This window comes from Mus musculus, chromosome 2, assembly GCF_000001635.26.
Source record: "Mus musculus strain C57BL/6J chromosome 2, GRCm38.p6 C57BL/6J".
NCBI lineage: Eukaryota > Metazoa > Chordata > Mammalia > Rodentia > Muridae > Mus > Mus musculus.
Window position 1 is genome coordinate 122,423,668 of NC_000068.7, and position 27,638 is coordinate 122,451,305.

Here is a 27,638-nt window from a genome sequence, read left to right on the forward strand (position 1 = left end):
ATTCAAACCACCATGTTCTTCATCAGCATGAAGCAACTGACTTGAATAAATGGTAGGATGGCTTTTTTAAAGACATAGATACAGTGCAGGAAAATTAATAGGAACAGAAACTATATTGAGGTAACTGAACCTCAACTCTCCCTCAAGGTGGATCCTGTTTTCCAACCTTTATATATGTACATTTATGTGAAAGTAACTGTGCAGATCCCAGAAAACTAGAAAGGAATGCATGATAAAGGAGGAAACAGAATCTTTAGTGGAAGTAGACTGTTTGTGATATGAAACTGTAATGGGGAATGCTGGGAGTGGAGAGGTGTGAGGAGGTATGGCCAGGACACAGAGGAGAGGAGTCAACACAAACTAAGGATGCTTGAAAACACCACACGGAAACATGAGTCTTGATAGGGGAACAAACATAAAATAAACAGTTTAAATAGACGAACCTCCAGTAGGTAGAAAAAGCTGTCCAGTAACCCCGAGTCCTGGGTTTTTTTTTTTTCTGGGTTGTTTAATAAAAACCTGTGTCAGGAATGAGATTCTTTCCTATGGGTTGTTGGTCAGGGAGTCTCACGGGAGGGGGCAAGAGCTGTCTCTGGTACTGTTTGCTCACCAGGACTAGGTAGCAAAACCAGATTGCTGAAGATGCCCCATCTTTTGATCACAAGACAGAAAACCAAGCTAGAACTTGGCTAGAAATCTCTTTCTTGCTGGCTATCTCTCGCAAAGCCAGAAGGTGATATGCAGGCTTTTGGGGGAGAAGTGTTATCAGTATTCTTACTTAGATGTGGACCCTGTGCTCAACAATTATGACAGACTAGATAAGATAAACCCACCAGTACAACCAACAGAAAGGGATGCTCATCCAAAAAGGCTTTGGTTGGGAGGTTATGTTTCCCAATAGGGAAGTACTGCTGCTGCTGTGCTAGATGGACATGATGTTCCCATTAAGTTGAGTCCTAATAACTGTTTATGTTCAGGGGATAGGAGTTATCTGCTTGGGTCAGTGAAATTTCTTTGCACAGTGGTCAGTGGTGTCTGAAGAGATAAAACTGCTCAATATACTCAGAAAACGTACCACTTATTTATTGTCCAGCAATAAATAAGACATCTATTAAGTCACATACAAGTCTCAGTGAGTATCACAGAAAGAAGGTGGGAAAACTGTCTTACATGGAGGAAGGGAGTTGGTGATGTTGGTTGGGTGATGACTTCTGGGAAAGATATGACTGCTGCACTCTTGGACTGACCGTAGCTATGATTACGTATGCAAGACATGTATAACATTAGTCCTATACTGTCAATATTCTATTTAGGGAACAAGAGATACTTGTTGATCCCACCCCTTCCTGAGGGTTTATTTATGGTAGTTGGTGGTTGATAGGGAAATGAGACAACTCTACTTCAGGTATAGATGTTGGCAAGGTGCTCATGACCCTGTAAAGAAACCTTAATGAAATTCTCTGGGTTGTTAAAAAAAAACAAAAAACAAAAAACAAAATTGAGACCTAAAAGTAGAGGAGTCGCTAGTTTGGAAGAGAAGGACAATTAATGGGAGTAGAAGGAGACAGAAGAGGATAGTAGGGCTGAATAGGAATAAAGTGCATTATGCACATGCATGAAAATGTCATAATGATTTCCATCCTCTGTTTGTAATTGATTTATGTTAATAAGAACATATCTCTGGTTCTACCTTGAAAAAAATGCAGTTATATAGCCAGCAAACTGGCTGCAGGCTGGAATGCTGGGGTTCTCCAGAAGGTGCAGTGTGCTCAAATCAGTGCCCAATATATGGTTTCTCCCATTACTCAGGCTTCACAGGTCCAGGATGGAGATGTGGAAATGGAAATGGCACCTCATCAGCATCCCCATTGAGCCACCAGCCAAACTTTTGCTTTATGTTCCCACAAGCTTATGCTCTGTTGGTCTAGAAGTCTTGATTTCAGAAGGGGGGTGCTTTGGCCAGGAAGCATAGGGGACATCCCACTGAACTGGAAGCTAAGACTACTCTCTAGCCACTTTGGAAGCAACAATACAGTTAGGAGGGGTGGTTGACCCAGACCAAAGGGAAATTGGACTCCTTCCCCACAATGGAGGTAAGGAAGATCATATCAAATGCAAGAGATCTGCACTGTGATTAAAGCCAATGGGAAACTACAACAACTCAACCCAGGTAGGATGATACATAACCCAGACCCTTCAAGAGTGAAGGCATTGGTCACTTCTCCAAGTAAAGGACCAAGAATGCCTGATGTGCTTGCTGAGGGTGGAGGGACTAGGAAATGGGTGTAGAAGATAGTTATAACTCCAGGTAAGGTTATGAAATCTGTTATAGAAATGGGGATTGTTAGTGCCAAGAATGTTTCTGTCCCAATTGTGTTCAGACTATGTTTGAATAGATAGATGCATTTATTAATCAAATATCTGTGTTTTCGTTCCTTTTGTGTTCCTTTATCCAGTAATGTAATGACTGAGATGCTATCAGTCGTTAAATGTTCTTAAATTTATCTTGTCATAGTTAAGCCATAGGACAATAAAAGACCACATTCCTCCAGGGACCTTGCCAATTTTCTGAGGAAAATACAGTGCATTTTCACTGGTAGTGAGATAACTATATAGCATTGGTCTCAAGTAAGAAACACATTTCAAAGAAGCTCCTCCCCTAGAGGTGGCCCTTTTCAGTGGTAACCACCTACATAAAAGGAAGTCTTCTGGGGGAAACTCTGCTGTTTGCTGGCCTGCTTCACTTCCTGCTGCTGGTGAGGGTGTTAATCCTTGCTGCAGCTGTGCATCCTCGCTGACATCAGACTCCAGTGTCTCCGGGATCCAGTGGACATTGAAGATCGGTAGCTCTCCAGGAGTCTTCAAAGCACCAGGTTTGGAAGTGCTGAGGCTTCTGGCTTTGTAACCTGAACAGCTCCCAGGTTCCAGCCATTGTTGAACTGGGCTGTGTGGACCCATCCAGCACACTGTAAGTCATTCTTGGAAGCCCTCTCTTATATATCCACTCTATGTTGGAGAACCCTACCTAAAACAATCTGTTGATCTGTTGTTTTCCCCAACCCCCCAGCAATGCTGGGCACCCAGCACTTCATCAGCTATCATTTTCTCTCTCAATCTTTTCTGCATAGCTCAGTGGGGCCTGCTGTAGAAAAAAGATAAAGAACAATGCTATATGACCCTTGGTTTGAGAGAGTAAGTGGGTTATATTTCAACCCAGGTCCTGGGGCTCTGGGAGGGCCAACGATTCATTCCAGGTCCTCCCACACTTCTTGTCTGTCATATTGCCTCTTTCCCATAATCATTTACAACAAGAAAGCAAATTTTGCCTTTCGTTATTTATCATATTAATCTGTTGACAATCTTTCTACTTCTTATTCTTAATGGAAGCATCAGTCTTCTTGGACAGGTCAGTTTTGTGTTTTCTGAGAAGAGACAGCCATAAAACTTCTCCTTTGCCCCACATGACTGAATGGCAAATCAGCCAGAGTTAGCCTTGAGTTTGTTTTTCAGCAGGTGATAACAGGAGATGGAGAAGTCAGAGGGAAGAAAATCTGTTTTCCAGGCCACAGTGGAGAATGGCATGGAGAACCCAGGTCTCGAGCTCATGGTAATTCAGTATGGTGGCTGCTGTGCGGCTCTGGTTGCTTTCTCAGTCTCTAGATCCCCTGAGAGGACTGCACAGCTGATCTCATATTTACCTGTGCTTGTAGGAAGGTGTAAATCTTGAGCAAAGATACACCCTGGAGGAAGTGACACAGGTACTCAGTCTGGAGGATGGCTTGGGTCATTCCTCTTTCTGGAGGTAAGGGTGGTCTGGATTCCAGCTTAGTTAGCCACCAAGAAACTGGGGGCGGGGGCAGGGAAGAAAAGTGACTGAGAACAGATCCAAGCTACTCATTCTTAGATTGCTTAACTCACAGATAGGACCAGGATCACTGCATGTTACTACATAAGCATGTGTATTTTATAGAATTAACTGAATGTCAGCCCATGACTTAGACAAGCCCATCAGTGCCTGCTGGGACAACATTAAGAAAAGAATAGCAAAGGCAATAACAGTAAATGGCTAACATTGATTGAGCACTACTATGATGAACAAAGTACATTTTTGTAGACACAAAATTTCATCCTTTTGTTAGCAGTTTAACAGTCACTAATGTAAATTCTATGGTCAGTCTGCTTAGAGCCATAGCTGAACTCGGCCCAGGAGTGTCCTGGTTCGTTTGTTTTGTTTTGTTTTTCTTGTTTGGGTTTGGATCTTTTCTTTTTCTTCTTTTTTTTTTCTTCTCTTTGCTTTTTGATACAATGTTACTACTTAGTTATAGCTGGCTTGGTACTCATTTATAAGCTAGGGTGCCCCGTTGGATTTACTGGTATGCTCTTGCCTCAAACTCCTGAGGGCTGGGATTAAATTCTTGCTGTTAAGTACATGAGTAGAATTTCATCCTGGTCTAGTGTTACACACCTGTCAACTCTGTACCTTGAAGGCTGATACAGGAAGATGAGTTCTGGTCTTAATGAGTGTAAGAATAGCCTGGGAAGTATAGTAAGATGCTCTTTCACCCCTCCCCCCATCAAAGTTTCTTTTTCCTCTTTAAGCACAATTTAGACATGAATGTTATTGATATTTTTTGCTTACCTGCCAAGGATGATTGCCACTTGGCACACTAGTGTGCTGATCTGAGACCTCCACCATCACACAGCAGGACTGATGATTCTCAAGGGCTTGAATTCTTTATTTAATATATGTGAGTGCACTGTCGCTGTCTTCAGACACAACAGAAGATGGCATCAGATCCCATTACAGATGGTTGTTTGTCACCATGTGTTTTCTGGGAATTGAACTCAGGACGTTTGGAAGAGTAATCAGTGTTCTTAACCACTGAGCCATCTCTCCAGCCCATGCTTGCACTCTTTAAATTCTAGTTGAGCTTTCCATTTCCCACTCAGGCTTAATGTCCTCTCCTTCTGAAGATGCTGTGCTTGTCATCCACTGCGATAGATGTGGGACTTAAGCCCTCATTCTCCTGTTTCCCTGTTATTCAAATAGCACCTATAATTTTCCTTGCAAAAGAAATAAACCCAGGGGCACAGCCTGAAATGGGCATGAGGCATAGTCATGAGATAGAATCACTTTTCTTGGAAAACTCCACTGCCTGTCAGAACAAATGCTACCTCCAACTTGAGGAGAGATGAGTTCTGGAGGAAGAAGCTGAGGGTAGGTTGGAAAACCCACTGTGTAGGTTCTTCATGTCTGCCTGTCCATCTACTTATTTATGTATCTATATATTGATGTATCTATGTGTTTATCTATGTATCTATCTATGTATCTAGTATTTATGTACCTATATACTTATGTATATATCTATATATCTATTGATGTATATACGTCTCTATCATCTACCAATTTATCTATGTATCCTTCTATCTATCTCTCTATTGGGACATTCTTATTCTGTCACTCAGGCTGGCCTCAAAACTTTTCTGGGCTCAGCTGGGCATACAGCTGTGACTCATCTCACCTAGCTTGGTACTTTGTTTCTTTAGACTTTTGGTATTACTCCTCCACAACACAGTAAAGATCAAATACTGGCTATCTTCTGTGAGGGCTGTATCAAGTAAGGATGTGGGTGTTTTGTGGAGGAAAGTCTTCTCCCAGACAACACACCTACGGAGACTCGGTAGTGGCTATGTTCTGGTTTAGGTCCTTTCTTATTGTATTTGGAGTGAGATGCTTTAGAACTAGTTATTTCCAGCTCCTCATAGCTATCACCTCTGATTTAAATATGCTGGCCTTCTCTGATAGACTTTGCCCTGGCTTACTCCTTTTTTGGCTTTACACACTGGTTATTAGCCTCTGTTTGTGTGTGAGGCACAGTTGCCATTCTCCTTGTATGTATGTGTAAATTTCTCTATTCTCTATGCAACAAGATAATCCAGCTCTTAGGTTCAAAACCAGTTGTGTAAAAAGAATAACTCATTTGAGCTAGCACAGAATATCTGTCAGCTGTGAGAGGGCTGTCCTCCCATACAGACACTTGGAGGTAGAGGCACAGTGCCAGTGTTCACTCACCTAGCAGTTAAACGTCTCAATTCAATTTCTACTTATAGCACTGATACAACTGCTCAAACCGTACCATCATGTAGGTAAGAGCTTGGTTCTGTTAGCAAGATGCTGGACCAGGCGAGATACAGAGTTCACGGACCCTTGTGTGTGTGCTTCTGTGACTGCTTGTTTAGTTTAAAAGGTTGCATTGTTTTTTCTTTTTCTTTTGGATGTATAGTCCATCATTTTTTTTTCTTTTTCATACTCAGTTCCAACCTGGTTTTCTAGGATTCCATTGTTCATGGGTTTTGCAAATATTTAGGTGATTTCTGAAGTACTTGGAACTTCCCAGGAAATGGTGGTTTGTGGTGAGGAGGTGAAACCCTAAGCTTGTGCTTTCTATTGACGCTTAGACTCAAGCATGTCCCCTCCTCTTTTGCAGTGGCTTTGCCCAACAGGTATTTAATTGGGTTTCACCGTGTGAATTAGGAAACAGGTAGCATATTTATTTATTTACTTTTTAAAATATTTATCTATTTATTTATTATATGTAAGTACACTGTAGCTGTCTTCAGACACACCAGAAGAGGGCATCAGCTCCTTTTTTTTTTTTTTTTTTTTTTTGGGTTTTCGAGACAAGGTTTCTCTGTATAGTCCTGGCTGTCCTGGAACTCACTTTGTAGACCAGGCTGGCCTTGAACTCAGAAATCTGCCTGCCTCTGCCTCTCGAGTGCTGGGATTAAAGGCGAGTGCCACGATGCCCGGCTAGCATCAGCTCTTATTAAGGATGCTTGTGAGCCACCATGTCGTTGCTGGGATTTGAACTCAGGACCTTCGGAAGAACAGTCAGTGTTCTTAATCTCTGAGCCATCTCTCCAGCCCCAGGTAGCATATTTAAACTAGAATAACCAGAAGAGAGTTTACTCATAAAGAGGCCATTATGTGCAAATAAAGTATAATGACAGGTGTGTGAAAATACCATAATAAAACCCAATACTGACCTAAAAATAGAATTAAGAAAAAACAAAAAGAATGGCTAGAGAGGTGGCTCAGTGGTTAAGTACATCACTGCTCTTTCAGAGGACTCACCATCAGTACCTAGAGGCCACATCCAGTGGCTTACATCTATCTGTGATCTTAACTCCATAAGCTCTGGGGTTTCCTCTGGACTCTGCATGCACAATTCTCACCTCCACAAATATACATGTAACAATAACAAACAAAGATGGACATTTGAAAATGTTATGAAGTAGAGCTGAGTCACGGGAAGGATGGTACTTGATCTAAGGTTTGAAACAGTGAACACAATCTATTTCTAGACCAGAAGGGTATTGTGCAACAGAACCTGGTAGTATAGTCAGATCAGAATCCCTCCCTGCTTAGATGTGAACTTTATGTATTGTGAGCTCTTGTGAGGTCCCATTGGCAGAAACTCACTAGACAAGCCAAGGGGTTTGGAGCTCAGTGGTATATCCTCACAGATTGAACTCCCAGGATCTAAGCAGGGTGGAGTGAGGACCTGGAGGAGCAAATAAAAGACCTGGAACTCATGGGAAGTCTAGAGTCAAATTGCTCTGTATACTTTGTGAGTGATATTCAGACTGCAAGCGCAGCCATCTTCATGGTTATTAGAGGATCACTTCTGTCAGGTACTGACACTGTAAACTTTCTGACTCATTACTTTTCTCCTGAGCACAGATGGTGTCAGAGGCCTTGAGATCCCAAATTTCCTACTGAAGTGATGGGTTTAGACAATCCAAGGGTGATAAGAACAGTTTTGCTCTCTCTTTTACTTCCCTGTATCTGAGCAGGTACACCCTGTTGAGGCAAGTCAGGGTTAGTCAGTGAAGGGTGCAAGTAGAAAACTCTGTCTTCTGCTCGAGAGACAGCTCTCTGAATTACTCATCTAGATAGTTCAGCTCTTACAGACCAAATTCAAGTCTTTATTTACATATCAATTAAATCCTTACCCCAGGTTCCCTTTGAGTATTCCATGAATCAGAGTTTTATGACCTGAGCCCCTTGATTCTTAGGAAAAGACAACAAATACATTTTTTAACAAAGCAAATTAATTAGAGATCCACCTACCTTTGTAAGCACAGACCATAAGTTAGCTGGGTGAGATCCAGCTCTGAGATCACCATTCCCACCATGCCTGGACCTAAATTTGCTCTGTCCCAGGCTAACCTTGAACTCAGAAATCTACTTGCCTTATATCTTTCTGACGAGCTGGCTCATTAGTGCAGCTGCCTTTGTTTTTTTGTTTGTTTGTTTGTTTTAGGTCCATGAAGCCCCTCATAAAATTCATATTGTGCTCTTATATTTTGCATAATTAAGAAGTTATATAGTCTTGAACCCATATTTTCAGAGTTCTTTTCCACAGCCTTAAGGGCTGTCTTGAAGGTCACACAGTATTTACTATTTTGCTGAAGAATACATTCTTGCCTCCTGGACTCATGCTGTTTCTAATTATAATGGAGTTATTAACCTTAACAGGGAGAGCATTCCCTGAAGGAGGAACATGAAAATATGTATGGTATAAAAACAAGCTTCATGCCTAGCAGCTGTCAGCACTGGTGGAGGCCATACCCTATTGGCTCTGCTCCAGGAGTGGGTACTGTGTCACAAAGTCCCTTCTGCATCCATGCAGGACTTGACAGGCAGCTGACAGTAGGACTTTTCACCAAAATTCCAAGAACCTTGCGAAAGAGAAGACTATGGCCTGCTTTACAGATGGTTCTGAATGCTCTGCAGAGTCTACCCAGAAGTAGGTACATGTAACATCACTGTCTTATCCTGCAGAAGACATGAAAGACACTGGAAAAGGGAAATCTTCTCAGTGGGCATAATTTTGGAGAGCAAACATGGTCTTGATCATATGCTTTTCTTGGTGTAAAAATGATCATATGTGGTATCATATACTGATGTTTATATACTGTTGTAGGTAATGATTTGTCTGGATAGTCAGAGACTTGGATATGTGATTGGAAAATTAGAATGAGTGACATTTAGGGAAGGAGTATGTGGGCAGACCACTCCAAATATGAAGATATTTGTGTCTCATTTAGTTGATCACCAATACTTGCATCAGCCAAGGATTTTAATAGCCAAATATATAGGTTGACTGGTGAGTGCTAATTCATTTCCTATTCCTTCCTCATTATTGGCTCATGGGGCACATGACCATACTTGCCATGGTGGCACAGATGGGAGGTGCACATGGGTTCAACAGCATGGACTTCTTTTCACCAAGACTGACCTGGTGCAGTTGCTGCTCGGTGTTAAATCTGGCAACTATAGAGACTATCTCTGTGTTCCTGGTATCATGCCATTCTGTAGCATGATGAGCCAGAAGCTAGGTGATAGGTGGATTGCATCAGTTCACTTCTATAGTAAAGAATGGTGACCAATCCCTTCCGGTCCACTCCAACACTGGGGTGCCTTGTCCTCTGAGTCTCCGGACACCCGCAAGGACCCACACAGGATCCCCCATGGCATCCTAAGACCTCTGGTGAGTGGAACACAACTTCAGCCAGGAGGCAGGTTCAAACACCAGATATCTGGGCACCTTCCCTGCAAGAGGAGAGCTTGCCTGCAGAGAGTACTCTGATCACTGAAACTAAGGAGAGACCTAGTCTCCCAGGTCTGCTGCTAGAGGCTAACTTAATCACCCGAGGAACAAGCTCTAACCAGAGAAAACTATAACAACTAGCTTCAGAGATTACCAGATAGCGAAAGGCAAACGTAAGAATCCTACTAACAGAAATCAAGACCACTCACCATCATGAGAACACAGCACTCCCACCCCACCTAGTCCTGGGCACCCCAACACACCCAAAAAGCTAGACCCAGATTTAAAAGCATATCTCATGATGATGGTAGAGGACATCAAGTAGGACTTTAATAACTCACTTAAAGAAATACAGGAGAACACTGCTAAACAGGTAAAAGACCTTAAAGAGGAACCACAAAAATTCCTTAAAGAATTGCAGGAAAACACGACCAAACAGGTGATGGAATTGAATAAAACCATCCAAGACATAAAAAGGTAAGTAGACACAATAAAGAAAACCCAAAGTGAGGCAAAGCTGGAGATAGAAACCCTAGGAAAGAAATCTGGAACCATAGATGTGAGAAACCCTAGGAAAGAAATCTGGAACCATAGATGGGAACATCAGAAACAGAATACAAGAGATGGAAGAGAGAATCTCAGGTGCAAAAGATTCCATAGAGAACATCGGCACAACAATCAAAGAAAATACAAAACACAAAAAGATCCTAACTCAAAACATCCAGGAAATCCAGGACACAATGAGAAGACCAAATCTATGGATACTAGGAGTTGATGAGAATGAAGATTTTCAACTTAAAGGGCCAGCAAATAACTTCAACAAAATTATAGAAGAAAACTTCCCAAACCTAAAGAATGACATGCCCATGAACATACAAGAAGCTTACAGAACTCTAAATAGACTGGTCCAAAAAAGAAATTCCTCCCGACACATAATAATCAGAACAACAAATGCACTAAATAAAGAGAGAATATTAAAAGCATTAAGGGAGAAAACTCAAGTAACATATAAAGGCAGGCCTATTAGAATTACACCAGACTTTTCACTAGAGACTATGAAAGCCAGAAGAGCCTGGGCAGATGTTATACAAACACTAAGAGAACACAAACGCCAGCCCAGGCTACTATACCCGGCCAAACTCTCAATTACCATAGATGGAGAAACCAAAGTATTCCACGACAAAACCAAATTCACACATTACCTTTCCACGAATCCAGCCCTTCAAAGGATAATAACAGAAAAAAACCAATACAAGGACGGAAATCACGCCTTAGAAAAAGCAAGAAAGTAATCCCTCAACAAACCAAAAAGAAGACAGCCACAAAAACAGAATGCCAACTCTAAAAACAAAAATGATAGGAAGCAACAATTACTTTTCCTTAATATCTCTTAATATCAATGGACTCAATTCCCCAGTAAAAAGACATAGACTAACAGACTGGCTACACACACAGGACCCAACATTCTGCTGCTTACAGGAAACCCATCTCAGGGAAAAAGACAGACACTACTTCAAAGTGAAAGTCTGGAAAACAATTTTCCAAGGAAATGGTCTGAAGAAACAAGCTGGAGTAGCCATTCTAATATCTAATAAAATCGACTTCCAACCCAAAGTTATCAAAAAAGACAAGGAGGGACACTTCATACTCATCAAAGGTAAAATCCTCCAAGAGGAACTCTCAATTCTGATATCTATGCTCCAAATGCAAGGGCAGCCACATTCATTAAAGACACTTTAGTAAAGCTCAAAGCACATATTGCACCTCACACAATAATAGTGGGAGACTTCAACACACCACTTTCATCAATGGACAGATCGTGGAAACAGAAACTAAACAGGGACACAGTGAAACTAACAGAAGTTATGAAACAAATGGACTTAACAGATATCTACAGAACATTTTATCCTAAAACAACAGGATATACATTCTTCTCAGCACCTCACGGGACCTTCTCCAAAATTGACCATATAATTGGTCACAAAACAGGCCTCAACAGATACAAAAATATTGAGATTGTCCCATGCATCCTATCAGACCACTATGGACTAAGGCTGATCTTCAATAATAACATAAATAACGGAAAGCCAACATTCATGTGGAAACTGAACAACACTCTTCTCAATGTTCTCTTCTCAACTGAACAACACTTCTTCTCTTCTTCCATGGTCAAGGAAGGAATAAAGAAAGAAATCAAAGACTTTTTAGAGTTTAATGAAAATGAAGCCACAACATACCCAAACCTATGGGACACTATGAGAGCATTTCTAAGAGGGAAATTCATAGCTCTGAGTGCCTCCAAAAAGAAACTAGAGAGAGCACACACTAGCAGCTTGACAACACATCTAAAAGCACTAGAAAAAAAGGAAGAAAATTCACCCAATAAGAGTAGACGGCAGAAAATAATCAAACTCAGGGGTGAAATCAACCAAGTGGAAACAAGAAGAACTATTCAAAGAATTAACCAAACGAGGAGTTGGTTCTTTGAGAAAATCAACAAGATAGATAAACCCTTAGCTAGACTCACTAGAGGGCACAGGGACAGCATCCTAATTAACAAAATCAGAAATGAAAAGGGAGACATAACAACAGATCCTGAAGAAATCCAAAACACCATCAGATCCTTCTACAAAAGGCTATACTCAACAAAACTGGAAAACCTGGACGAAATGGACAAATTTCTAGACAGATGCCAGGTACCAAAGTTAAATCAGGATCAAGTAAATGATATAAATAGTCATATATCCTCTAATGAAATAGAAGCAGTCATTAATAGTCTCCCAGCCAAAAAAGCCCAGGACCAGATTGGTTTAGTGCAGAGTTCTACCAGACCTTCAAAGAAGATCTAATTCCAGTTCTGCACAAACTATTCCAAAAATAGAAGTGGAAGGTACTCTACCCAACTCATTCTACGAAGCCACAATTAATCTGATACCTAAACCACAGAAAGATCCAACAAAGATAGAGAACTTCAGACCAATTTCCCTTATGAATACCGATGCAAAAATACTTAATAAAATTCTCGCTAACCGAATCCATGAACACATGAAAGCAATCATCCATCCTGACCAAGTAGGTTTTGTTCCAGGGATGCAGGGATGGTTTAATATATGGAAATCCATCAATGTAATCCATTATATAAACAACTCAAAGACAAAAACCACATGATCATCTCGTTAGATGCAGAAAAAGCATTTGACAAGATCCAACACCCATTCATGATAAAAGTCTTGGAAAGATCAGGAATTCAAGGCCCATACCTAAACATGATAAAAGCAATCTACAGCAAACCAATAGCCAACATCAAAGTAAATGGAGCGAAGCTGGAAGCAATCCCACTAAAATCAGGGACTAGACAAGGCTGCCCACTTTCTCCCTACCTATTCAACATAGTACTTGAAGTATTAGCCAGAGCAATTCGACAACAAAAGGAGATCAAGGGGATACAAATTGGAAAAGATGAAGTAAAAATATCACTTTTTGAAGATGATATGATAGTATATATAAGTGACCCTAAAAATTCTACCAGAGAACTCCTAAACCTGATAAATAGCTTCGGTGAAGTAGCTGGATATAAAATTAACTCAAACAAGTCAATGGCCTTTCTCTACACAAAGAATAATCAGGCCGAGAAAGAAATTAGGGAAACAACACCCTTCTCAATAGTCACAAAAAATATAAAATATCTTGGTGTGACTCTAACTAAGGAAGTGAAAGATCTGTATAATAAAAACTTCAAGTCTCTGAAGAAAGAAATTAAAGAAGATCTCAGAATATGGAAAGATCTCCCATGCTCATGGATTGGCAGGATCAACATTGTAAAAATGGCTATCTTGCCAAAAGCAATCTACAGATTCAATGCAATCCCCATCAAAATTCCAACTCAATTTTTCCATGAATTAGAAAGAGCAATCTGCAAATTCATCTGGAATAACAAAAAACCTAGGATAGCAAAAACTCTTCTCAAGGATAAAAGAACCTCTGGTGGAATCACCATCCCTGACCTAAAGCTTTACTACAGATCAATTGTGATTAAAAACTGCATGGTACTGGTATAGTGACATACAAGTAGACCAATGGAATAGAATTGAAGACCCAGAAATGAACCCACACACCTATGGTCACTTGATCTTCCTCAGTGGAAGAAAGACAGCATTTTCAACAAATGGTGCTGGCACAACTGGCGGTTATCATGTAGAAGAATGTGAATTGATCCATTTCTATCTCCTTGTACTAAGGTCAAATCTAAGTGGATCAAGGAACTCCACATAAAACCAGAGACACTGAAACTTATAGAGGAGAAAGTGGGGAAAAGCCTCGAAGATATGGGCACAGGGGAAAAATTCCTGAATAGAACATCAATGGCTTGTGCTGTAAGATCGAGAATTGACAAATGGGACCTCATGAAACTGCAAAGCTTCTGCAAGGCAAAAGACATTGTCAATAAGACAAAAAGGCCACCAACAGATTGGGAAAGAATCTTTACCTATCCTAAATCAGATAGGGGACTAATATCCAATATATATAAAGAACTCAAGAAGGTGGGCTCCAGAAAATCAAATAACCCCATTAAAAAATGGGGCTCAGAGCTAAACAAAGAATTCTCACCTAAGGGATACCGAATGCCTGAGAAGCACCTGAAAAAATGTTCAGCATCCTTAATCATCAGGGAAATGCAAATCAAAACAACCCTGAGATTCCATCTCACACCAGTCAGAATGGCTAAGATCAAAAATTCAGGTGACAGCAGATGCTGGCAAGGATGTGGAGAAAGAGGAATACTCTTCCATTGTTGCTGGGATTGCAAGGTTATACAACCACTCTGAAAATCAGTCTGGCGGATCCTCAGAAAATTGGACATAGTACTACGGGAGGATCCCACAATACCTCTGAACCTCAGCTCTCCCTCAAGGTGGATCCTGTCTTCCAACCTTTATATATGTACATTTATGTAGAAGTAACTGTGTAGGTCCCAGGAAACTAGAAAGGATTACATGATAAAGGGGAAAACGGAATCTTTAGTGGAAGTAGAATGTCTGTGATTGAAAGGGGAATGCTGGGAGTGGAGAGGTGTGAGGAAGTGTGGCCAGGACACAGAGGAGAGGAGTCAACACAAACTAAGGATGCTTGAAAACACCACACGGAAACATGAGTTGTCATAGGGGAACAAACATAAAGTAAACAGTTTAAATAGACGAACCTCCAGTAGGTAGAAAAAGCTGTTAAGTAACCCTGAGTCCTGGGTTGTTTAATAAAAACCTGTGTCAGGGATAAGATTCTTCCCTATGGGTTGTTGGTCAGGGAGTCTCACGGGAGGGGGCAAGACCTGCCTCTGCTACTGTTTGCTCACCAGGACTAGGTAGCAAAACCAGATTGCTGAAGATGCCCCATCTTTTGATCACAAGACATAGAAAACCAAGCTAGAACTTGGCTAGAAATCTCTTCCTTGCTGGCTATCTCTTCCAAAGCCAAAAGGTGCTACGCAGGCTGTTGGGGGAGAATTGTTATTCACACTCTTACTTAGCTGTGGACCCTGTGCACAACAATACTGACAGACTAGATAAGATAAACCCACCAGTACAATAGTGGTTGTGGTTAGGTTTTGTATCAACCACCAGGAAGGAATTCACAGTTAAAGGCCTGTGGTTAGGGAGGTTATGTTTCCCAATAGGGAAGTACTGCTGTTGGAGTGCTAGATGGACATGATGTTCTCATTAAGCTGAGTCCTAATAACTGTTTATGTTCAGGGGATAGGAGTTATCTGCTTGGGTCAGTGAGATTTCTTTCCACACTGGTCAGTGGTGTCTGAAGAGATACAAGTGCTCAATGTACTCAAAACAAGTGACCACTTATTTATTGTCCAGCAATAAATGAGACATCTATTAAGTCACATACAAGACTCAGTGAGTATCACAGAAAGAGGGTGGGAAGAATCTCTGAGATGGAGGAAGGGTGTTGGTGATGCTGGTGATGCTGGACGGGTGATGACTTCTGGGAAAGATATGACTGCTGCACTCTTTGACTCACCATAGCTATGATTACGTATGCCAGACGAGTATAACATTAGTCCTGTACGGTCAATATTCTATTTAGGGAACAAGAGATACTTGTTGATCACACCCCTTTCTGAGGGTTTATTTATGGTAGTTGGTGGTTGATAGGGAAATGAGACAACTCTACTTCAGGTATAGATGTTGGCAAGGTGCTCATGACCCTGTAAAGAAACCTTAATGAAATTCACTGGGTTGTTAAAAGAAAACAAACTTGAGACATGGAAGTAGAGGAGTGGCTAGTTTGGAAGAGAAGGAACATTGTTGGGAGTAGGAGACAGAAGAGGATATTAGGGCTGAATAGGATCAAAGTTCATTATGCACACCCATGAAAAAATAATGATTTCCATCCTCTGTTTGTAATTGATTTATGTTAATAAGAACATATCTCTGGTTCTACCTTGAAAAAAATGCAGTTATATAGCCAGCAAGCTGGCTGCAGGCTGGAATGCTGGGGTTCTCCAGAAGGTGCAGTGTGCTCAAATCAGTGCCCAATATATGCTTTCTCCCATTACTCAGGCTTCACAGGTCCAGGATGGAGATGTGGAAATGGAAATGGCACCTCATCAGCATCGCCATTGAGCCACCAGCCAAACTTTTGCTTTATGTTCCACAAGCTTATGCTCTGTTGGCCTAGAAGTTTTGACCCCAGAAGTGGGGGTGCTTTGGTCAGGAGACATCCCACTGAAGTGGAAGCTAAGACTACTCTCTAGCCACATTGGAAGCAACAATAGAGTTAGGAGGGGTGGTTGACCCAGACCAAAGGGAAATTGGACTCTTTCCCCACAGTGGAGGTAAGGAAGATCATATCAAATGCAAGAGATCGGCACTGTGACTAAAGCCAATGGGAAACTACAACAACTCAACCCAGGTAGGATGATACATCACCCAGACCCTTCAAGAGTGAAGGCATTGGTCACCTCTCCAAGTAAAGGACCAAGAATGCCTGATGTGCTTGCTGAGGGTGGAAGGACTAGGGAATGGGTGTAGAAGATAGTTATAACTCCAGCTAAGGCTATGAAATCTGTTATAGAAATGGGGATTGTTAGTGCCAAGAATGTTTCTGTCCCAATTGTGTTCAGACTATGTTTGAATAGATAGATGCATTTATTAAGAAAATATCTGTATTTTTATTCCTTTTGTGTTCCTTTATCCAGTAATGTAATGACTGAGATGCTATCAGTCGTTAAATGTTCTTAAATTTATCTTGTCATAGTTAAGGCATAGGACAATAAAAGACCACATTCCTCCAGGGACCTTGCCAATTTTCTGAGGAAAATACAGTGCATTTTCACTGGTAGTGAGATAACTATATAGCATTGGTCTCAAGTCAGAAACACGTTTTGAAGAAGCTCCTCCCCTAGAGTGGGTGGCCCTTCTCAGTGGTAACCACCTACATAAAAGGAAGTCTTCTGGGGGAAACTCTGCTGTTTGCTGGCCTGCTTCACTTCCTGCTGCTGGTGAGGGTGTTAATCCTTGCTGCAGCTGTGCATCCTCACTGACATCAGACTCCAGTGTCTCCGGGATCCAGTGGACATTGAAGATCGGTAGCTCTCCAGGAGTCTTCAAAGCACCAGGTTTGGAAGTGCTGAGGCTTCTGGCTTTGTAACCTGAACAGCTCCCAGGTTCCAGCCATTGTTGGACTGGGCTGTGTGGACCCATCCAGCACACTGTAAGTCATTCTTGGAAGCCCTCTCTTAGATACACACTCTATGTGTTCTTTTCCTTGGAGAACCTTATCTAAACAATCTGTTGATCTGTTGTTTCCCCCAAACCCCCAGCAATGCTGGGCACCCAGCACTTCATCAGCTATCATTTTCTCTCTCAATCTTTTCCGCATAGCTCAGTGGGGCCTGCTGTAGAAAAAAGATAAAGAACAATGCTATATGACCCTTGGTTTGAGAGAGTAAGTGGGTTATATTTCAACCCAGGTCCTGGGGCTCTGGGAGGCCCAACAATTCATTCCAGGTCCTCCCAGACTTCTTGTTTGTCATATTGCCTCTTTCCTATAATCATTTACAACAAGAAATCAAATTCTGCCTTTCGTTATTTATCATATTAATCTGTTGACAATCTTTCTACTTCTTATTCTTAATGGAAGCATCAGACTTCTTAGACAGGTCGGTTTTGTGTTTTCTGAGAGGATATGGCCGTAAAACTTCTCCTTTGCCTCACATGACTGACAAACAAATCAGCCAGTGTTAGCCTTGAGTTTGTTTTTCAGCAGGTGATAACAAGATATGGAGAAGTCAAAGGGAAGAAAGTCTGTTTCCCAGGCCACAGTGGAGAATTGCATGGAGAACCCAGGCCTGGAACTCATGGTAATTCACTATGGTGGCTGCTGTGTGGCTCGGCTGCTTTCTCAGTCTCTAGATCCCCTGACAGGACTCTGCATGGCTGATCTCATATTTACCTGCTCTTGTAGGAAGGCGGAAATCTTGAGCAAAGATACACACAGGAGGAAGTGACACAGGGACACAGCCTGGAGGATGGCTTGGGGCATTCCTCTCTCTGGAGGTAAGGGTGGTCTGGATTCCAGCTTAGTTAGCAACCAAGAACCTGGGGGTGGGGGCCACGGGAAAAAAGTGACTGAGAGAGATCGAAGCTACTCATTCTTAGATTGCTTAACTCACAGACACCATCAGGATCACTGCATGTTACTACATAAGCATGTGTATTTTATAGAATTAACTGAATGTCAGCCCATGACTTAGACAAGCCCATCAGTGCCTGCTGGGACAACATTAAGAAAAGAATAGCAAAGGCAATAACAGTAAATGGCTAACATTGATTGAGCACTTCTATGATGAACAATGGACCTTGTACATTTTTGTAGACACAAAATTTCATCCTTTTGTTAGCAGTTTAACAGTCACTAATGTAAATTCTATGGTCAGTCTGCTTAGAGCCATAGCTGAACTCGGCCCAGGAGTGTCCTGGTTCGTTTGTTTTGTTTTGTTTTTCTTGTTTGGGTTTGGATCTTTGCTTTTCTCTTCTTTTTCTTTCTTCTCTTTGCTTTTTGATAAAATGTTACTACATAGTTATAGCTGGCTTGGTACTCATTTATAAGCTAGGGTGCCTCGTTGGATTTACTGGTATGCTCTTGCTTCAAACTCCTGAGGGCTGGGATTAAATTCTTGCTGTTAAGTACATGAGTGGAATTTCATGCTGGTCTAGTGTTACACACCTGTCAACTCTGTACCTTGAAGGCTGATACAGGAAGATGAGTTCTGGTCTTAATGAGTGTAAGAATAGCCTGGGAAGTATAGTAAGATGCTCTTTCACCCCCCCCCCCATCAAAGTTGCTTTTTCTTCTTTAAGCACAATTTAGACATGAATGTTATTGATATTTTTTGCTTACCTGCCAAGGATGATTGCCACTTGGCACACTAGTGTGCTGATCTGAGACCTCCACCATCACACAGCAGGACTGATGATCCTCAAGGCCTTGAACTCTTTATTTAATGTATGTGAGTGCACTGTCACTTCTTCAGACACAACAGAAGATGATATCAGATCTCATTATAGATGAGTGTGAGTCACTATGTGTTTTCTGGGAATTGAACTCAGGACGTTTGGAAGAGTAATCAGTGCTCTTAACCACTGAGCCATCTCTCCAACCCATGCTTGCACTCTTTAAATTCTAGTTGAGCTTTCCATTTCCCACTCAGGCTTAATCTCTCCTTCTGAAGATGCTGTGCTTGTCATCCACTGGGATAGGTGTGGGACTTAAGCCCTCATTCTCCTGTTCCTCTGTTATTCAAATAGCACCTATAATTTTCCTTGCAAAAGAAATAAACCCAAGGGCTCAGGCTGAAATGGGCATGGGGCATAGTCATGAGAGAGAATAGCTTTCCTTGGAAGACTCCACTGCCTGTCAGAAACAAATGCTACCTCCAATTTCAGGAGAGATAAGTTCTGGAGGAAGAAGCTGAGGGTAGGTTAGAAAACCCACTATGTAGGTTCTTCATGTCTGCCTGTCCATCTACTTATTTATGTATCTATATATCAATGTATCTATGTGTTTATTTATGTATTTATCTATGTATCTAGTATCTATGTATCTATGTATTTATTTATATATGTATCTATTATTTATGTACCTATGTATTTATGTATATATCTATTGATGTATATATGTATCTATCATCTATTTATCTATGTATCTATCTATTCATCTATCACCTATCTATCTATCTATCTATCTATCTATCTATCTATCTATCTATCTATCTATTGGGACATTCTTATTCTGTCACTCAGGCTGGCCTCAAAACTCTTCTGGGCTCAGCTGGGCATACAGCTGTGAATCATCTCACCTAGCTTGGTGCTTTGTTTCTTTAGATTTTTGGTATTGCTTCTCCACAACACAGTAAAGATCAAATACTGGCTATCTTCTGTGAGGGCTGTATCAAGCAAGGATGTGGGTGTTTTGTGGAGGAAAGTCTTCTCCCAGACAACACATCTACGGAGACTCGGTAGTGGCTATGTTCTGGTTTAGGTCCTTTCTCATTGTATTTGGAGTGAGATGCTTTAGAACTAGCTATTTCCAGCTCCTCATAGCTATCACCTCTGATTTAAACGTGCTGGCCTTCTCTGATAGACTTTGCCCTGGCTTTCTCCTTTTTTTGGCTTTACACAGTGGTTATTAGCCTCTGGTTTGTGTGTGAGATGCAGTTGCCATTCTCCTTTGGATGCTGTGTAAATTTCTCTATTTGCTATGCAACAAGATAATCCAGCTCTTAGGTTCAAAACCAGTCATGTAAAAAGAATAACTCATTTGAGCTAGCACAGAATATCTGTCAGCTGTGAGAGGGCTGTCCTCCCATATAGACACTTGGAGGTAGAGGCACAGTGCCAGTGTTCACTCACCTAGCAGTTAAACGTCTCAATTCACTTTCTACTTAGAGCACTGATACAAGTGCTCAAACCGTACCATCATGTAGGTAAGAGCTTGGTTCTGTTAGCAAGGTGCTGGACCAGGCAAGATACAGAGTTCACGGACCCTTGTGTGTGTGCTTCTGTGACTGCTTGTTTAGTTTAAAAGGTTGCATTGTTTTTTCTCTTTTTCTTTTGGATGTATAGTCCATCGTTGTTTTTGTTTTTGGTTTTTTTTTTCTTTTTCATACTCAGTTCCAACCTGGTTTTCTAGGATTCCATTGTTCATGGGTTTTGCAAATATTTAGGTGATTTCTGAAGTACTTATTGAACTTCCCAGGAAATGGTGGTTTGTGGTGAGGAGGTAAAACCCTAAGCCTTTGCTATCTATTGTCTCTTAGACTCATGCATGTCCCCTCTCCTTTGGAGTGGCTTTGCCTAACAGGTATGTATTTGGGCATAGTTTTAAGCCAGCTTCACCATGTGAATCAGGAAACAGGTAGCATATATATTTTTTTAAAGATTTATTTATTTATTTATTATATGTAAGTACACTGTAGCTGTATTCAGACATACCAGAAGAGGGCATCAGCTCTCATTAAGTATGGTTGTGAGCTACCATGTGGTTCCTGGGATTTGAACTCAGGACCTTTGGAAGAGCCGTCAGTGCTCTTAACCTCTGAGCCATCTCTCCAGCCCCAGGTAGCATATTTAAACTAGAATAACCAGAAGAGAGTTTACTCATAAAGAGGCCATTATGTGCAAATAAAGTATAATGACAGGTGTGTGAAAATACCATAATAAAACCCAATACTGACCTAAAAATAGAATTAAGAAAAAACAAAAAGAATGGCTAGAGAGGTGGCTCAGTGGTTAAGTACATCACTGCTCTTTCAGAGGACTCTGGATCAGTACTGAGAGGCCACATCCAGTGGCTTACATCTATCTGTGATCTTAACTCCATAAGCTCCGGGGCTTCCTCTGGCCTCTGCATGCACAATCCTCACCTCCACAAATATACATGTAACAATAACAAACAAAGATGGACATTTGAAAATGTTATGAAGTAGAGCTGAGTCACGGGAAGGATGGTACTTGATCTAAGGTTTGAAACAGTGAACACAATCTATTCCTAGACCAGAAGGGTATAGTGCAACAGAACCGGTAGTATAGTCAGATCAGAATCCCTCCCTGCTTAGATGTGAACTTTATGTATTGTGAGCTCTTGTGAGGTCCGATGGGCAGAAACTCACTAGACGAGCCAAGGGGTTTGGAGCTCAGTGGTATATCCTCACAGATTGAACTCCCAGGATCAAAGCAGGGTAGAGTGAGGACCTGGAGGAGCAACTAAAAGACCTGGATCTCATGGAAAAATCTAGAGTCAAAAGTGAGAGCATTGCTTTGTGTACTTTGTGAGTGATGTTCAGACTGCAAGAGCAGCCACCTCCAGGCTTATTAGAGGATCACTGCTGTCAGCTACTGACATTGTAAACTTTCTGACTCATTACTTTTCCACTGCGCACAGATGGTGTCAGAGGCCTTGAGATCCCAAATATCCTACTGAATTCATGGGTTTAGATAATCCAAGGGTGATACAGCTTTGCTCTTTCTTTTACTTCCCTGTATCTGAGCATGTACACTCTGTTGAGGCAAGTCAGGGTTAGACTTCCTGCAGAAGATAAGGGGAGAGAGGTGAGACTGAAGAAGGAAGGATATAGGGGCTATGGTTATAACACGTTCAAGTGTAAGTTAAGTGGGATAGGCACCAATAGAGAAGGAGTCCAATACTGTGTGGACCAAGATACCAGACCATTTAGTAGCTGGTCCCACCAGTGGCTAAGCATCATACCTTTCCACCATAGTCAGACAGGTCACTTCTAGCTGGGTTCACTTTCTTTGGAGCTTCCAAGAGTATGGGAGTGGGATGATTTTGCACACATAGCTTCAGTGTGCTAAGGACACTTAGGTTGGCAAAGGCAGATAATGGGGTCAGGTAAGGCACAGCCTCGGATGATGATGGAGTGCTTAGATTCAAGAGCCAGGCTACTCAGAGACAAGCTCTCCTCCTGACAACTACTGTGACCTTGGGAAAGTTACTCAGCTTCCTGGTTTTCAGATTGCAATAGCAACCACCTCCAGGATTATTAGAGGTTCAATGTTAGTATTTGCAACTTCTTTGAGCCCAAACACATGGAAAACACTATACAAAGCAGTCTTGAGTAGTTCTTGCTGGGCATCCTCTCTCAGGCCTGTCAACCTAGAGACCCTTGATGTTAGTGCTGTTTTCTCTCCTATCTGCCGAAGTATGAAGAACTGCTCAAAGTGCTAGCTCTGTGTGGTGTTAGGGTGCTGTGATAGAATAGCTTCTAAGAAGGACAGGCAGAATATGGAAGGCAAGCAATGTCTGTCCTTAAGATAAACACAGAACATCATCTGTTTCTGTGGTAGAAGACACCAATGACATAGCTACTGTATGAGGAGTCAGCCTTCCTGACCTGATGCACAGGTGAAAAGTCAGAGCTGGCCTTTGGGGGCCTCGTTGGAGTACTACAAACATCTGCATCTGATTAATTTTCTTTATTAACTAAGAACAATCTTTGCCTGGCCCATCGAGTTCAAAGAATTGCACAAACAGGATGAAGTAATGCTCACATTTTAATTTTGGCTTCTCAGCAGGAGGATTTTTCAGCCTTTCACGAAGGCGAGAAGTTTCTTTGAAAGACATGCTGGTTTATTCAGAAAGATCCTGCTTGGTCTCTTGTGTTTAGGTGAGATCATGAGAATTCATGGAGGGTAAAACACGAGCATTTTCACAACTGTCAACTATGTCAAGGCTATGGCTGGGTGAAAACTAATCGTACTCATAAGTTAACCTAAAGGCTCTATGAGGTACAGATCTAACTGCATGTAGGTAAAAATAATTTATTGCCTCAGACCCAGAAGGATAAGTAAAATCCAAAGATAAGCTACAGTTCAAAACCACACTATTTGACAGGTTTAAATTTTTAAGAATAAAAAAAAATCTTTTAGTTCACCTCCTTTTTAGTGCTTGGATTTGATTCAGGGCTCATGTCTGTAGTATTTATGAAAGATACCCTTATACATAACTCATTTACTGCTTTATACTTAAAATCAGTGCTATACACTATTTTTGGAAGACAGAAAACCTTGTTTATGTACGCTGTCAGGGGCATGTGGAGCATTGATTAGGAGTAGCTGGGATGGTGAGATCACAAATTATCCTTTGGGGTGAATCTGAGGCCCAGAGGGAAGCATCATGTGGCTTTTCCTTGTAGTGCCAGTCTCCTTACATGGCTTTATTCAAGAAAAAGTTCAATCACTTGACATCTCAACATTGCTGCAGTAAAAATCAAATTAACAAAGAGATGTCTAATTTCCAGAGTCTGACAGTGGATGTGAACCACATCTATGGCAGAGACTGGGGACAACAGCTAAACCGGAATGGGTTGAGACTCTCCCAGGAGCAGAGAGGAATGGCTTCATTCTGCATGGGGGCTCGGCCTTCCTGACCCCCACTCTTCCCCTTCTCTTCACAGCTTATGCTGCCTACTTCCTGGCAGCGTGCATCCTGAACTTCCAGAGGGCACTGGCCTTGTTTGTCATCACCTGTCTTGTGATCTTCATCCTGGCTTGCCATTTTCTGAAAAAATTCTTTCCTAAAGAACAACTAAGATGCTTGAAGCCTCTGGAAAACACCCACCTGAATCTTTGGGCAAAGCGGTAAGTGTGTCAATCAGCTTTTGTTGCTGTTCACAAAGTACCTAAGAATAATGCAAAAGCTATCCTGGCTCCCAGTTTCAGAGGCTTAGCGTACGGTTGCTTAGCTCCATCAATGTTGGCTGCTGATAGGGTAGAATATCATGGTGGGAAGTGAACAGGTGAAATAAACTGTTCACATCATGGAGGCCAGGAGGCAAGGATGTCAGTAGGGTAAGGGTCCTGGCACAAGGTGTCCCAGTAATTGACCTGCACCAGTTAGGTCTCACCTTCTATAGTTTCCTCCACCTCCTAACAGTCCTTTAAATTGTGAAAGGGTCAGTGGATTAACTCACCAATGAGGGCTTTCCTTTCCCCTCCCTTTCTCTTTCTTGTCTTTTATTTTTCTTTATCATGAGACAAGGTCTCTTGTCCAGGGTGGTCTCAGAACTCTTTATGTAGCCAAGGTTGTAGCAAAGGATGACTCTGGACTTCTGATCCTCCTGCCTCCACCTCTTGAGTGCCATGATTACACATGCACTACCACACTCAGTTCATGGAATGGTGGGGATTTAAGCCAAGGCCTTGTGCATCTTAGACAAGAGATGGCTGATCATCAAAACCATCTCTTGAATATCTTCTTTTGACAGTTCCTGAGTGGCCTCCAGGCTCTTACCTATGCAAAGGCCAGGTTGCCTCTTCCTGCCCTGTGATTTAGCTCCTTCCCCTCTAGTCCTCCAGAGCCCCTCTACCTGTTTTTGTCTTTATAGCCCCTCAGAGCAGTGGCTGTCAATCTTCCTAATGCTGTGACCTCTAAATTAAGTTCTTCATGGTGTGGTAACCCCCAACCAGAAAATGGTTTCATTGCTAACCTAATTGCAATTTTGTCACTGTTATGTATCATAATTACATGATGGTTATTATAACGTAAATATCTGATATGTATGTTATCTGATATATGACCGCCCGAAGGCGTCTTGTCGCACAGGTTGAGAAACACTCTTAGAGTCTAGGCGCAAACTTGCTCATAAACATAAATGAACTGTTTTTTCAATTCTATGTGTATGAGTGTTTTGTCTGCATGTATGCATGTGTGCCTAATGCATGACTGGTAACCACTGTGTACAGAAGAGTGCATCAGATCCCTTTGGGCTCGAGTTACATACAGATGGCTGGTGAACCACTGTGTGGGTGCTGGGAATTGATCCTGAGTCCACCACAAGCATAAGTATTCTCAGGTGCTCAGCCAGTTCTCCAATCCCAAATCCCAATCTTAAAATCACATTCCTTATGCCTCCTCTTCCTAAGGTTTGCAACACATGACTGACTCCTTATTTATCTTGGTAGGCTAGGGATTGGACCCAGGGTCTTGTAACTTCTAGGCAATGCTCTGCTAAGCTATATCTGCAGCCTCTAGTCTATGTAGTAAAGGCTTTAAGTCCGTAGATGGTGTATTTGATCCTAGCCTTTGGAGTGGTTAAAAAAGGAGTAGCAATCCACAGGGGACCAGCTCATCATTTTCTTCTGTTTTCAGTATTTGGATTAGTCACTGGAAGCACCTTCATCCTTCATGGATGAGTCTGTACATCACATTTTATTGATATGTCTGTATGAGAAACGAGAAGTTATGTGGTTTGTATCCTCAGATCAGACACTTATTTATGTAAATTGGGAGGGGGAAGCAGATGCTAGGGTGCTACCAGATGATTCTCAAGGTCCATCTCTGTCTAACGAGGAATAAGCTCTTGCATTATCTCAGGGATTCTCTGACTAGGAGCTTCTCTGCTGTTCATCACCTGAGTTGGTGACAGAGTGTTGTCATTCCTCCTCCAGGGTGTTCGTAGGACTCTCTGTTGTTGGCCTCATCCTCTGGCTGGCTCTCGACACAGCTCAAAGACCAGAGCAGCTGATCTCCTTTGCAGGAATCTGTATGTTCATCCTCATCCTCTTTGCCTGCTCCAAACACCACAGTGCGGTGAGTTGGGGGGGGGATTTAGCTTGGGCATAGAAACACACAGCAAGGGCTATGTGATTGTAAAGTGTCCGTGCCAGGTACTCATGATAAAGACAGAGATAACCAATATTTTCTGGAATCTTCCTCTGACAGGTTTATTCCTATGCGAGTTTGAAAGCTTTTAGAGACATTTGGTCTGTTAATTGTTACTGTGGTATATATGAATCTAGTCAGCATTAAAGAAAAATAAAATCAAATAGGAAGAAAGGAAGGAAGAAAGGAAGAAAGAAAGAAAAAGAAAGAATGGAAGAAATAAAAAGGAAGAAAGAAAGGAAGGCAGGCAGGAAGGAAGAAAACAGATCATGTCAGAGAATCATATGGCATTGTGCAGGATTGATGTTTGCATACGCTATTTGCATGTATGTGTCTTTACTGTAATCTAACTTATTTTAAAAATCAGTATGGATATATTTGCCTATTTACAATATCATCATACTTTTTCTTACCCTTCTTCCTGTTCCCTGTGCTATTTTTGTGGTGGAACTCCATGGCTGAGAGCGACTTGGAGAGTAAAGGGTTTTATTTGTCTTATGCTTTCCCATCACTGTTCATCATCAGAGGAAGTCAGAACAGGAACTCAAACAGGGCGGGATCCTGAAGGCAGGAGCGGATGCAGATGCAATGGAGGGGTGCTGCTGACTGTCTTGCTCAACATGGCTTGATCACGTGCTTTCTCATAGAACCCAGGACTGCCAGCCCAGGGGTGGCATCACTCACAATAGACTAGGCCCTCTTCCATCTAATTAAGAATGCCATACAGTCTTGTTTCCAGCTCAATCTTATGGAGGCATTTCTCAATTGAGATTACTTCTCCTTAGATGACTTTAGTGTGTGTCAAGTTGACATAAAACTAGCCAGCACAGCTATGTTATCTGAGACTGTTACCACCCTCACTGAGCCCCACTCCCAGCACATGGTTGAATTAGGCAATGGCTGAGCAAGGTTTGTAACTCATGCTGGAATATTTTCTTTTTGGTCCCAGGTGTGCTGGAGGACGGTGTTTTGGGGCCTGGGCCTTCAGTTCATCTTTGGAATTTTGGTCATCAGAACTGAACCTGGATTTAATGCATTTCAATGGCTGGGAGATCAGATCCAGGTACAGGGAGTTGAATGTCAGAGTTTTTCTTTACCAGGAACCCCAGAGAAGGTTGATTTTAGGGAAGCAGAGGGCTTTGGAACTACACCGTAATGATGGTGTGGCAGAATCTGGTCAGGTAAAGAGAGAGAGTAATGGGGTTCAGGTGAGAATACAGAATCTAGTTGGGTAGAGAGAATAGTGGGGCTCAGGTAGTATAAAAATGTGGTCGGGTAAAGCGAGAGAGTAATGGGGTTCAGGTGAGAATACGGAATCCAGTTGGGTAG

The 27,638-nt window shown here is 41.8% G+C and overlaps 1 protein-coding gene across 8 annotated transcripts in view; it reads left to right on the forward strand.

Moving 5' to 3' along the window:
- Window positions 1-2,689: 2,689 nt before the first annotated feature.
- Slc28a2 (solute carrier family 28 (sodium-coupled nucleoside transporter), member 2) overlaps window positions 2,690-27,638 on the forward strand; it is a 34,796-nt gene continuing 9,847 nt past the window's right edge. The window contains exons 1-9 of one of the 8 annotated variants that reach the window (NM_172980.4): window positions 2,768-2,968; window positions 16,187-16,538; window positions 17,153-17,339; window positions 17,892-17,988; window positions 18,093-18,184; window positions 23,219-23,313; window positions 24,103-24,286; window positions 26,096-26,237; window positions 27,259-27,372. In NM_172980.4, coding sequence (NP_766568.1) covers window positions 17,908-17,988; window positions 18,093-18,184; window positions 23,219-23,313; window positions 24,103-24,286; window positions 26,096-26,237; window positions 27,259-27,372 — 708 coding nt within the window. In that variant the 5' untranslated portion in view covers window positions 2,768-2,968; window positions 16,187-16,538; window positions 17,153-17,339; window positions 17,892-17,907. The other 7 variants (NM_001356532.3, NM_001379459.1, XM_030251663.1 and 4 more) reach the window with 7 other exon arrangements.